The sequence below is a fragment of the Oryctolagus cuniculus genome, chromosome 3 (genome assembly GCF_964237555.1).
Source record: "Oryctolagus cuniculus chromosome 3, mOryCun1.1, whole genome shotgun sequence".
Taxonomy (NCBI): domain Eukaryota; kingdom Metazoa; phylum Chordata; class Mammalia; order Lagomorpha; family Leporidae; genus Oryctolagus; species Oryctolagus cuniculus.
This window is the reverse complement of record NC_091434.1, coordinates 120,912,587-120,926,028: the sequence shown is the minus strand read 5'-3', so window position 1 is coordinate 120,926,028 and position 13,442 is coordinate 120,912,587. Positions and strand designations below refer to the sequence as shown.

The window sequence follows — 13,442 nt, the reverse complement described above, 5'->3', positions numbered from 1 at the left end:
CTTTAACACCACGTGTCGGCAAGGTTCCTCCGTGTAACAGCATGAGTCGGTACTGCATAATATTCCATGGCATGCATGGACCGAGCTGGGTTTACCCACGCGTGTGCTGGGTTTCCCACGAGTCCGTGCTTGTTTTCATTCTCTTCCTGCCCATCTCCTCTTCCTCCTCCTTTCATCCTTTTTTTTTCCCCAAAAAAATATTTCTTGAGTGCCTCCTTTTCATCCGGTGCTAAGTATTAGGAAGGCAGAGATGAACACAACCTAAAAAAGTTCCTATCCTGCAGTCTGTATCCGAGGAGCAAGGCCAGTTAACCAATTGTTTAAGATAATTGGCCGGCGCTGCGGCTCACTAGGCTAATCCTCCGCCTTGCAGCGTCGGCACACCGGGTTCTAGTCCCGGTCGGGGCGCCGGATTCTGTCCTGGTTGCCCCTCTTCCAGGCAAGCTCTCTGCTGTGGCCAGGGAAGTGCTATAAAGCAGAGAGGGTACAGTGTTGTGATTAAAAGTACCAGAAAACTCCTTTCAGAGATAGGTGCACCTGTGGGGCGGGGCTAAGGGCGGGAGGGGGCGGGGCTGATGGGGAGGAGTGGGCTGGCCCAGGAGGTTTGGCGTCGGTGCGTCTGATCTGGGGTGTCCCCATGTGACCAATCCCCTTGCTTCCTTCCAGTTCGAAGGCTGCTCCAAGGCCTACTCGCGCCTGGAGAACCTAAAGACGCACCTGCGGTCCCACACTGGGGAGAAGCCGTACGTGTGCGAACACGAGGGCTGCAACAAGGCCTTCTCCAACGCCTCGGACCGTGCCAAGCACCAGAACCGCACCCACTCCAACGAGGTACCGCTCGCGGGCGCGCACCGAACATGCGCACGGCAGCCCTTGGCGGTCACGTGCCACCACCTGTAGCCCAGGAGGGAGCGCGGTGCTCCGGTGGTGGTGCTGAAGGAGCCGCACCTGCCCCCAAATCCCAGCTCAGCCGCACAATTACTGCGGCACAGGCACACTCAAGAGGGACTGTTTCTAAAGGTTCAGACATAGTCTGGACCCCAGAGGGACTTGGCTCCACAGCTTGTAAGAAATGCGGGGAATTCCCCAAGGCTTCTGAGCTCCCAGAGGTCTCTGCAGACAGCAGCCAGCCTCGGAGAGCAGTGTTGGTGTGTGGGGGTGGGGGTGGGGATGGGGGGGGGGGGTTGTGTATGAGCCCAGGACTGAGGATTAGCTCAGTGACTTTGAGCAAGTTCCTTTGCCTTCCCAACCCTCTCTTTCCTAATCAGAGCGCTGGAACACTGGCACCATCTCACCAGGCATCAGTGAGCTCGGTGCACAGCTACTGACCACAGGGAGGCAGTGCTGTGACCACACAAGGCACCCTGTGTCCCCTTTCCCCAATGAGCTTTCTGGTCTGTGTCCCCAGCTCCCTGTGGCACAGGCTCCCTTGACCGTGCATTTGCCTGGGCTGGGGCCAGGCTTTGCAGGCCTGGAGCTGACCTGGCTCCAGCCTCGGGACACTGGCTGCAGATACAACAAAGCACCCACCAGCTTGGCAGCCGGGCTCTGCCATGGGACACTGGATAGCTTTAGGGGGGAGGAAGACTCCGCCCATTGAGGGGTGTGTCTTCGTGTCCCCATTTGTGACATGTGGCCCGGTTCTCTCCCCAGAAACCCTACATCTGCAAGATCCCAGGCTGCACCAAGCGATACACGGACCCCAGCTCTCTGCGTAAGCACGTGAAAACGGTCCATGGCCCTGACGCTCACGTCACCAAGAAGCAGCGCAATGAGGGCCACCTCCGTGCCCCGCTGCTCAAGGAGAATGGGGACGGTGAGGGCTGCAGCGAGCCTGGAGGCCGGGGGCCCGAGGAGAGCACCGAGGCCAGGAGCGGCGGCCAGGCCGTGGAGGACTGCCTGCATGTCAGAGCCATCAAGAGCGAGGGCTCCGGGGTAAGCAGAGCTGGACGGCCCAGCCCGGCGCCAGGGCAGCCACGTGGGCCCTGCTGGGGGGTGATGAAGTCCCCTGCCCTCTCCAATTCGGCTTTCCTTCCTTCCCCAGCTTGGGCTTCATGTGGAACCTATGCCATTGGGATCCATTCTGCTCTGCCTTGGCGCCTGCTGGGCGGCGGGGATGGGGACACCTCCTCCCCTCCCCCACTATGGGTGGGGCGGTCCTTGTGCACCTGCCCTTCAGCGCCGCTGCTGACCGCCCCCCCCCCCCCGCCCCAGCCCTCTATCCTGTCTCTGCGTCCTTGTCCCTTCCGGCTTCTGTTCCTTGTGTTCTAACCACCTGTTCTTTGTCTCCACCTCTTTTCCCTGACTGTACCTCCCCTAAGGATAGGCGGTACTGAGGTGAGCACAGGAGCTGGGTGGGAGTGTGGTGGGCTGGGGTGTGTGTGTGTGTGTGAGTGAGGGCGGGCTGGGGTGCTTGTCCAGGGCTGCTGCCTGGAGGAGGCTGACCTGCCCGTCCAGGCCTCCTGGGCTGGGAAGGTAGCTTTGGGTCCGCACATAGCTGGGACGGCAGCTGGGACCGGCGGGACAGGTTAAGGGCAGCTGCAGCTGCAGGAGTGGAGCCGTGAGGACCAGGCTGCCAGCAGGACAGGAAGAGGAGGGGCCCCGGCTGCAGGGGGGAGGTATGAGTTCAGGCTGCTGAGGAGTGGAGATGGTGCCATGGGCAGCACCTGTCAGGTTCGTGTGCACCTGCTGCATGTGTCCTGGTGGCAAGAATAGTGCAGCTCCCCGAGGAAAAACTGGAATGTGAGGCCGCTTCAGCCTGGCGGGGAGGCCAGAGGTGCTTTCTCTCAGGTGAGCCTCACTGGAGCTCCTGGGTCACGGAGGACGTAGCCCAAGGTCTCTGCCCCAAACAGCCCCCACCCAGAGAGAGGGCTGCTTTGGGGTGGCAGCTCAACCAAGGGTTGTGCCCCCATAGCTCCTCCTTCTCTAGTTTTTGTTTTTTTTTTTTTTTAAGATTTCTTTATTTTGAAAGTCGGAGTTACACAGAGAAGGAGGGCAGAGAGAGAGAAGTCTTCCATCCACTGGTTCACTCTCCAGATGGCCACAATGGCCAGAGCTGTGCCAATCTGAAGCCAGGAGCCAGGAGCTTCTTCTGGGTATCCCACATGGGTACAGGGGCTCAAGAATCTGGGCCATCTTCTACTGCTTTCCCAGGCCATAGCAGAGAGCTGAATTGGAAGTGGAGCAGCCGGGTCTCGAACAGGCGCCCCCATGGGATGCTGGCACTGGAGGCAGCGGCTTTACCCGCTACGCCACAGCACCAGCCCCCCCTAGTCATCTTGTCCCTTTGCAGCCCCTGCCTCTGGCCTGGCCAGATGCCCTGGCCATGCAGAAGGCACTGAGTCTTTGTTGGGGTTCTGTTGCCGTTCACTTGACGGTGCAGGCATTGCTGTCGCCAAGTGTGCGTCAGTGCTCTCCTTTGTGCCACACTGGGTGCCTTCTGCAAGCAGCTGCGTGCTGTCCAGCCACTCATCCGGCACAGGACGCAGTCCAGGGCCTTGTGTCCTGCATCCTGCGGCTGGAGAAGCCAAGGTTAAGAGCAGGGAAGTGACTTCATCATCTCCTCTCTGAAGGGCAGTTCCCTTCCCCCACCTGAGGTGTGCAAGGGCGTGGGCCCCAGGGCAGGCAGGCAGATCGGTGCTCCCTCTCTCAGTCCTCGCCTTCTTCCCTCGTGCCCTGCAGCTGTGTCAGTGCAGCCCCGGGGCCCAGTCGTCCTGCAGCAGCGAGCCCTCCCCGCTGGGCAGTGCCCCCAACAACAACGACAGCGGCGTGGAGATGCCGGGGCCGGGGCCCGGGAGCCTGGGAGACCTGACAGCGCTGGATGACGTGTCCCCGGGGGCCGATGCCTCGGCCCTGGCTGCCCCCTCTGCTGGTGGCCTGCAGCTGCGCAAACACATGACTGCCATGCACCGCTTCGAGCAGCTCAAGAAGGAGAAGCTCAAGTCGCTCAAGGATTCCTGCTCCTGGGCCGGGCCTGCTCCACACACCCGGACCACCAAGCTGCCTCCCCTCCCCGGAAGTGGTAAGAGGAGGCTTGGGGGAGGCTTGGAGCACCAGCTGGGTTCACATCCATGCACTGGCTGCCACAAAATAGAAGAGATCTTACCAACCCATTGCGTGGATATGGAAACTGAGGCTCGGCAGCAGAGAAGTTTAGCCTAGGGGTGTGTGTCTGCAAAGCCCGTGCTTGTTGAACTACAGCATGCCCATGCATCCTCTTCCTGCCAGCTGTTTGGGCATTGACTAGGTACCTGCAGCAGGCACCTCCACAGGGCCAAGGCCCTAGGAAGGAAAGCATCATAATCCTAGCCCCAAAAGAGCCCATGGTTAGAACCCCGTCCCCCAAGATTCCCACCTACTGCAGAATGAGCCCAGTAGCGCTGATGACGGAGCTGAGGGCAGAACTGTGCAGAGAGGTCCAGCTGGGACAAGCAGGGAGGGCTTCACAGAGGCAGCGGCACCCTGTCCAGGGAGACAGAAGGTGGCTGCAGCAAGCGCGTTCCCAGTGCCCAGGGACTCAGTCGTCGGCCCGGCTGCCCACCGTGCTGGATGCTGTGATACGGTGGCCACTCTCTTTGGAAGGGCAGGTTTGCTGCCTAAACTACTCTGGGGATTCCTGAGAGATGGCTTGGAGCTTGCAGCCCTGCTGTGCACACAGCTGCCTCACCACAGTCACCCCTCACAGGATGGCCCATGGCCAGGGGTGGCTGTTCACTGCAGGAGAGTAAGGGAGCAGCAAAGGCTGTCGGCGGTGACATCAGCAGGGGCCAGCCCAGCAGCCCACCCGGGAAACTGTCTTGCTGCTCACCCTTGCCTCTCAGTAACCCAGTTTTCTGGAAAGGCGCGTTTTGTCTCAGCTGGAGTCACTGAGGGCTGGAGCGATAACCCAGGGCCCGACAGGCAGGAGAAAGCAGATGGGGACTCCAACCGGCTGACTGCCGCTCCCCACCCTTAGCAATGGCTGCCCGCATTTGATCACTTATGCGCCTTCCTTCACTGGGAAGCCATCCATTGTGTGCCCGCTCCGGGGCTGTAGGCTCCATAGACTGACTATGCAGGACCCAGCAAGCAGTGCACCTGTCCCCTGACCTCTCTGTTTGCCCACAGGCTCCCTCCTGGAAAACTTCGGTGGCGGTGGCGGCGGGGGCGGGGGCCCGGCGGGGCTGCTGCCAAACCCTCGGCTGTCCGAGCTGTCGGCCCCCGAGGTGACCATGCTGAACCAGCTGCAGGAGCGCCGCGACAGCTCCACCAGCACGGTCAGCTCGGCCTACACCGTGAGCCGCCGCTCCTCCGGCATCTCCCCCTACTTCTCCAGTCGCCGCTCCAGCGAGGCCTCGCCGCTGGGCGCCGGCCGCCCGCACCACGCCGCCAGCTCCGCGGACTCCTACGATCCCATCTCCACAGACGCGTCGCGGCGCTCCAGCGAGGCCAGCCAGTGCAGCGGGGCAGGCTCGGGGCTGCTCAACCTCACGCCTGCGCAGCAGTACAGCCTGCGCGCCAAGTACGCCGCGGCCACCGGAGGGCCGCCGCCCACACCACTGCCGGGCCTGGAGCGGATGAGCCTGCGGACGAGGCTGGCCCTGCTGGACGGCCCGGAACGCACGCTGCCCGCTGCCACCTGTCCCCGCCTGCTGGGGCCACGGCGTGGCAGCGACGGGCCGGCCTATGGCCACAGCCAGGGGCACATGGGGGCTGCGCCCGCCTTCCCCCACGAGGTGCCCGGCGCCGCCACCCGCAGAGCCAGCGACCCAGTGCGTCGGCCGGACGCCCTGGCCCTGCCACGGGTGCAGCGCTTCCACAGCGCCCACAACGTGAACCCCGGCGCCCTGCCGCCCTGTGCTGAGCGCCGAGGCCTGCGCCTGGCAAGCCACCCGAACGCCGACGGCAGCCTGGCTCCCGGCGGCGCCTACCCGCCGCGGCCGCCCAGTATCAGTGAGAACGTGGTGATGGAGGCCGTGGCCGCTGGGGTGGATGGCGGCGCAGCGCCCGAGTCCGACCTGGGGCTGCCGGAGGACCTGGTGCTGCCCGATGACGTGGTGCAGTACATCAAGGCGCACACAAGGGGCTCCCTGGAGGAGAGCCCCAGGCAGGTGTACCCCACCGAAAGCCCCGGCTTCTCCGAAAACCCCAAGCAGCCCAGCCCGGGGCTGCACGGCCAACGCAGGCTGGCGGCTGCAGACTCAAATGTGGGTCCCTCGGCGCCTTTGTTGGAAGGCTGCCAGGTGGGCTACGGGGCAGCCTCCAGCCTGAGCAAGAACAACATGCCCGTGCAGTGGAATGAGGTGAGCTCCGGCACCGTGGATGCCCTGGCCAGCCAGGCCAAGCCTCCTCCCTTCCCTCAGAATAACCTGGCCGTGGTACAGCAGAAGCCGGCGTTTGGCCAGTACCCAGGCTACAGTCCACAAGGCCTCCAGCAGAGCCCCGGGGGCCTGGACAGCAGCCAGCCACCCCTCCAGCACCGTGGCGGAGTGCCTGCTGCAGCCAGGGTGAGCTACGTGCAGCAACTGCGACAGCCAGCCGCTGGTGGCCCGTGTCCCGGCCTGACCTCGACCATGAGCCCCCACGCCGGCTACAGCCAGGCCCACCCCCAGCTGAGCCCCGGTACCGTCAGTGGGGTCCTGAACCCGTTCCCCTCATCCTGCAGCAACATGGCCACCAAGCCAGGCCCCCTGGGGCTCCCTCAGCAGATGGAAGTCACCCCAGGGCCTGCCATGATGGGCGGCCACCACAGGGAACTCGGGGTCCCCAACTCATCCCTGGCCGGGATGCCACCCTCTCACCCAGCCCAGGGCTACCCACAGCAGAGCCATCACCTGGGAGCCCCTGGGAGCCAGGAGGGCTACCGCCAGGGCCCCAGCCTCCTGCCTTCCCACCAGCCTGGGTTCCTGGAGTCCCAGCAGGGCACGATGGGAGCAGGTGCAGCAAGCTTTGGCCTCATGCAGCCCCGGCCACCCCTAGAGCCCAGCCCTGCCGGCCGCCACCGTGGAGTGCGCGCTGGACAGCAGCAGCAGTTGGCCTATGCCAGGGCCGCAGGCCAGACCCTGGCTGCCGTGCCAGCTAGCCAGGAAGCAGCAGGGGCTGTGCCAAAGGGAGCGATGGGTGCTGTGGTGCCACTGCCTCCCCAGCCACCTCCGCAGGATGCAGGCGGGGCTCAGGACCACAGCCTGCTCTACTACTATGGCCAGATCCACATGTATGAACAGAACGGAAGCCTGGAGGGCCACGCAGGCAGCGCGGGCCTGCAGCCCCAGCCCGCACAGCCGCAGGCCTGCCCGGACAGTGTGCAGCCCCAGTCCCTGCCTTCGCCGGGGGTCAACCAGGTGTCCAGCACCGTGGACTCGCAGCTCCTGGAGGCCCAACAGATCGACTTCGATGCCATCATGGACGACGGCGATCACTCGAGCTTGTTCTCGGGGCCTCTGAGCCCCAGCCTGCTCCACAGCCTCTCCCAGAGCTCGTCCCGCCTCACCACGCCCCGCAGCTCCCTGACCTTGCCCTCCGTGCCCGCGGGCTTCAGCAACATGGCCGTGGGAGACATGAGCTCCATGCTCACCAGCTTGGCCGAGGAGAGCAAGTTCCTGAACATGATGACGTAAGGCCAGGCCTCCCGCCCCTGACCGTGGCTGGCCAGAGTGGAGTTTCAGATGATCCCACCTCCTTTTTATTTTTTTCCAAAAAAAGTATTAAATTGGCCTGAGGGATGTCCGCCAGGGACTGGGGCGGACGGCACACAGAAGGTTTACAGGCGTTCTCCTGGGTCTTAAGGACGATTATTTTTTTAGAACACTAAAAAAAAGTCTCAACACGCAAGGAAGGAATGAAAACCTCGGTTTCGCTGGTGTTTATGGGCCCACTGTCCTGGCGTGTTCGCCTCTGTCATTTGGCTAATGAGGGGTTTCCGAGCTCAAGGGCTTTCCCCGGTGCCTGTGGGAAGCAGAAGGAGCCAGATCGGGGTTTGAGTCAAGGCGATCCTGGAAATTCTGCTCCCGGGAGACGGCGTTTCTCCCCACCCCCACCCCCACCTGCAAGGAAAGCGAACTCCCGGGCCACATGCATGCTTCCGGGGGGCTTGGATCTAGAGGCCTCTGCTTCCCCTGCCACCGAAGCTCAGTGTGCACCCTGCCTGCCCTGTGATGCCGGGTTTAGGTGTAGCGCTAGCCACTGTTGTATCCTGTAACACTGAGTTCGGGGCCCACAGATTGCCCCAGTGTGCGTGAGTGGGTGACATGCGTTAATACAGCCAGGAAAAGGGACCAAGAGCACCCTGTACTCTGCGGGACAAGCCCGGCAGCTGCCCAGGGCCTCCCCACACCGTGTTTACAGCCTTCCTGCATGTGGAATGTAGCCCCTCCTGGTAAGAAGTACCTCGGGACTGCCGGAGCTGCTGCGGGCCAGGAGCGGACCAGCCCGGAGGGCTGCCTGTAGGAAGAGGGAGTCGCATGTTTACCCCATCGTCGTCGTCGTGTTTCTTCCAGCGTGCTAGCTATCTGCCCACTTTGCCATGGGACGTGCCACAGCCTGGCTCCTCCTCCACCCGCGTTCTTCCAGGCCAAGCCACAAGTGCAGTCCCTGTGTCTTCTGGCCTCCTTTGCCTCTGCCCTCCCCTGGTCAGTGAGCAGAGAATGATGGCATGCATGGTGTTTTGGATGGGGTGGGAGGGTGAAGGTTTTAACTCTTGGGACTCTGAGGGACTGGCCCCGAAGGTTCTTGTTCAGTGTGACCAAGCCCCACCCAGAAACGGACTTTGGAAGTGGCTTCAGAAGACATCACTCCTGGACAGGACATAGGATGAGTTGATATGTGTTCCCCTCTCCACACACACACACACACACACACACACACACACCACCTCCTCCTGAGTTCACGGCAACCAGGCCAGACGCACTGCGCCGCCCTGAGCTTGATCCCGACCGTGACCCTGACTTCAGTGAGCACGTCTTAATAGAGTCTGCCAACAGGGAGGGCCAGAAGCGTGTGATCTGGCACACCCAAGTCCTCGTTGAGGTCCAGGCACGAGGCCACTCCCAGGGGGCGGCCCTGAGACAGCGCCAGGGGGCCCGAGGCTCTGGGCTGGTGTCCATCGCTTGCCAAGCTAGGACTGTGGCCGCCCCTCCCCACCTGTATATCCCCTGTACAGCAGCCGTGGTCCCTGAATATACTGCAGGCGAGTCAGCCGCCGGATTTCTATCTCCAGAACATTTGTAGCTTTTTCTACATGCTATGAACTGAGATGACATGCTCAACTTGTAAATACGTCTTTTTGTACATTAAAAAGTAATTTTTTCATAATTTATCTTGTCTGCTCTTCCCTTGACAGTAGTTAATGAGAATGGAGGTGGTAAATTTGGTGCATTTGGACAGAAATTAGACCGTATTTTTTCTCCACTGTGTCAGAAGTGACGACCGTGTCTTAGCCACGGCTGCTGAGGCCTTCCCTGGCTGCTTGATGCTGCTTTGGGGGTGGGGAGGGCAGGATTGAGGATCTGGCTGCTCCTCCAAGGTCTGTGTACCTAAGGTGCTGTGCCGAGCATCGTGGTACCGGATTTGGGTGTAGATACCAGCACTCCATGTGTCGGATCCCCGTAGTCTGATGGAGCTCATTTGGGTCGGGGTGCGGTGGGAGTGCAGGCCAGGCAGCCCCCAAGGCGAGGCAGGGGCTGTGCTCTGGTACGGGCAGAAGCATGAGGGCTGGGGCAGGTAGGTAGCACCTCCAGCAGGCCCCATGGTCAGCAGGATCAGTGGGATCAGCCGTGAGCAGGGGCTCTGAACCCCGGGAGGCTGCCTGGCAGGTGGACAAGGGGAGCCTCGATCTTGCAAACTTCATCGGTCAAGGCCACTGCCGCTAAACCTCAGGGGGAGGCTTGAGGCCCTGCCTGGGGATGGTGGAAAATTCTAGAACTGAGAAGTACAGGGAAGGGAGGGTGCAGGACTGGCTTAGGAGGAGTCGCGCATGCACCTTCTGCAGGGCCAGGTGGGCCAGGCCGCCGCTTCCAGGATGGCACCGTGGATGGGGCAGTGTGGAAGCCACAGCCCGTGGGACAGCCCCTGGCCAGGAGGATGCACAGTCCAAAGCCAGAATGAGTGCAAGAAATGCCCAAGGGTGATGTGTTTTTTTGTTTTTGTTTATTTTTAAAGATTTATTTATTTGAAAGAGTTACACGGAGAGAGGAGAGAAAGAGAGGTCTTCCATCTGCTGGTTCACTCCCCACATGGCTGCAATGACTAGGGCTGGGCCAATCCAAAGCCAGGAGCCAGGAGCTTCTTCCAGGTCTCCCACATGGGTGCAGGGGCCCAAGCACTTGGGCCATCTTCTGCTTTCCCAGGCACATTGGCAGGAAGCTGGATCACAAGTGGAGCAGCCGGGACCCGAAGCAGTACTCCAGGAAAGGCCTGGGTTTCCCTAGGCTGGGCGTGCTGAGGCCAGAGACCAGAAGGCTGCTTGGACATCTCACGGCTGATGGCAGAAGTGCAAAAGATGTGAAGAGAACACAGGGGGCCTCTACAGGCCTAGGCCAAGAACAGGAATCACGCCACTGAGCCCCCATTGATGGAACACAGAAGCACGAGGAAAGCACGAGGTATCAGCACCCTCTAAGCTGGCCTGGCCATCTCCCTCTGTCTCCTGGGCCTGCATCTCGGTCTTGGAGAAAGTGGGGTGGTTCCCTCTACCAGGGATGTCCCCAGGCCAGCTCCGGAGTCCACTGTGTGCATCCAGAGGCTGCACTTGGGCTGTGTGGGGAGGGTTGACATCCTAAGAGACAGTGCACACTGCAAATCCCAGCTTCCTCCTCCTCACAACCAAAGAAGTGATCGCTGCTGTGTCCGACTGCTCACTCAACAACCGTGAGTTACCAAGAGCTTGAGAAAGCCAGCGATGTTGCCCAGGTGTGTGCGTCCATGGATCTCATTTTGTGGGGGCACCATGTGAGTGCATGGAGCCATGGGCATGGCCACGCAGGCCACGTAGCTTAGTGGTTTCCAAACCAGAAAGTCATGGAAACTGTGGTTCATCTGGAATCGGCTCTGTCAGGTGAAGAACACAGTTAAAAGTAGACTTCCTCTGGCGGAAGCCGGGAGCAGGAGCCTTATCACCCACACGCATTTCCTACGCCACCCTCCCCCACCGGCCAGCCTTGCTACCAGAAGCAGCACAGCCAAGGAGTCATAGAGTAGAGTTTGAACACCCTGTATCGACTTCCACCCCAAATGAGCTAAGGCCCAGGAAAGATGTGAGACAACGAGTAAGACGACCTGAACCCCGCTTTCTGGAATCCTGGAAGTAAACTGTGCTGGCCCAGGACACAGGGCTCAGTGCTCTGGCAGGATCGGAAGCATTGGGTGGTATTTGCAAGGGGCTGATCTACACGTTAGCACATCCTGTCCAGCAGGCAGGAAGTGCAAGGACCACTGGGAGCCCAGGCACAAGGCCTGGGCAAGCACCCAGGGAGGAGTGGCTGTCTACCTGGACGGTGCTGAATTCCGGAGCTACTTCGGGGGTGAGGTCACAGGACTCACGTGATGAGAAAGAGAGGGGGAGGCAGGAAGGAACCCTCCTAGGTTTCTGATGCCCGTGACCTTGAGAGGGTCAGTACCGGATGAGGACCACCATGTGGGCTGGGGACATTGTGAGTTCAGATGTGGACATGGGCATTCGGGATGTCCGGAGGAAGCCTGGGAGGCACTGGGTTGATGGGTATGGAGCGACTGCTAAGGAGAGCCCGGGGCCACAATGAGGCCTGTGATGCAGATGTGTGCAGGAGATGCTGAGAGCTGTGCCTGAGCCACTCAGGGCAGCGTGGGCCTCCTAGGAAACAGGCCTTGCTGCTGAGTCTTGAGAAATGTCAGCGGCGGACCAACGTGGTGGAGATGGGTTAAGCCGCCATCCCGATTGGGAGCACTGGTAGGAGTCCCAGCTGCTCTGCTTCCGATCCACCTTCCTGCTAATGCATCTGGGAAGGCAGCAAGTGATGACCCAAGTCCTTAGGCCCCTGCCACCAATATGGGAGACCCAGATGGAGTTCCTGCATCCTGGCTGTGACCTGGCTCAGACTTGGTTGTTGCAGCCAATTGGAGAGTGAACCAGTGGATGGAAGATCTTTGTCTCCCGCTCTCTGATGCCTTACCTTTCAATTAAATAAACCATTTAATAGTAGTAGTAGTAGCAAAGAGAAATGCCAGCGATCAAGAGCCAGCAGGAGAGTGAGGCTGCCAGAGCATGAGGAGCAGTGAGGGAGGCGGAGAGGGCCAGAGGTGGAAGCCCTGGGCTCCAGGAGAAGAGGGCTTCCAGGAGGCGGCAGCGGCGGCAAACACCTCAGCACTGTGAGACGGAGCCACCACTGCCTCCTGGGCCCTGGTGTTTCTTTCCCATCCCACATCCGATCTTCAGGAAACCCTTTTGGCTCTAACTTGAGGGAATATCCAGGATCTGTTTGCTTTTCAGGGTGAGCTGGAGGTGCCAGTTTGCAAGGACTTTGCTAGCGGCCTGTGAGACCACTGGCAAATGGTGACTCCACCACACAAGCGCCAGATGAGGGCTCTGGCTGCCCCCAGAAGGAGAGCTGGTTGACCAGCACTCTGCTCCTCTGCTGTGTCCACCTGCCCCACCCCAGACCCCTGCAGCTTAGTCTCATTCTTGGTTAGCTCAGTCTCTTCCAATCATCTCCCTCCTCTGCTTAGCACCCGCCCTGTGCTCCTGTCCCACCCAGTCCAAGAGCCACGGCCCATAAGACTCCTTTAGAAATAAATCTTTTAAAAAATGGGGGCAAGGGCGGGGCTGGCGCTGTGGTGTAGTGTGTAGAGCGCCTGCAGTGCCTGAATCCTATATGGGCTGTTCCACTTCCGATCCAACTCCCTGCTAATGTGCCTGGGAAAGCAGTGGAAGATGGCCCAAGTGCTCGGGCCCCTGCCACCTACACAGGAGACCTGGAGGAAGCTGCTGGCTCCTGGCTTCAGATCAGCCCAGCTCCAGCCATTGTGGCCATTTGGGGAGTGAATCAGCAAATGAAACTCTCTCTCTCTCTCTCTCTCTCTCTCTCTGCTTCTGCCTCTCTAACTCTGCCTTTCAAATAAATAAATAAATATATTTTTAAAAAGGACTCCCTCAGAGCCATCACCTTCCCTCCCCATGTCAGTTATCCACCCTACCCTGATGTGGTTCCAGGTGTACTCTCTCACGCTCTGCCTCGGGGCCTTTGCACTGATCATTCCCCCAGATAGCCACATGACTCACGCCTTCCCTCCTTAAAGTCTTTGCTGTTCTAAAAACCCTTCCTCACACTGTAGTAACCACCCCGACCCCGTCTCTTCCCGGCTGTGTGGTTTCCCTGGCCGGTACAAGCGCTTCCCACTCACTGTGGGATTTACACCGGCTGAATGAGCTCACCGGCCACAGGAGCTGGTGCTGCGGCTGCATGTGTTGGAGCAAAAGCTGCAGGGGGAGAGAG

At 60.5% G+C, this 13,442-nt stretch overlaps 1 protein-coding gene across 4 annotated transcripts in view; it reads left to right on the top strand.

Moving 5' to 3' along the window:
- Positions 1-9,288, top strand: part of GLI2 (GLI family zinc finger 2) — a 216,288-nt gene extending 207,000 nt beyond the window's left edge. For all 4 annotated transcript variants that reach the window (XM_051848775.2, XM_051848774.2, XM_051848776.2 and 1 more), the window contains exons 11-14: positions 667-831; positions 1,654-1,935; positions 3,682-4,021; positions 5,107-9,288. In XM_051848775.2, the coding sequence (XP_051704735.2) occupies positions 667-831; positions 1,654-1,935; positions 3,682-4,021; positions 5,107-7,595 (3,276 nt within the window). In that variant the 3' untranslated portion in view covers positions 7,596-9,288. The remainder of the gene's footprint in view (positions 1-666; positions 832-1,653; positions 1,936-3,681; positions 4,022-5,106) is intronic.
- Positions 9,289-13,442: the final 4,154 nt, after the last annotated feature.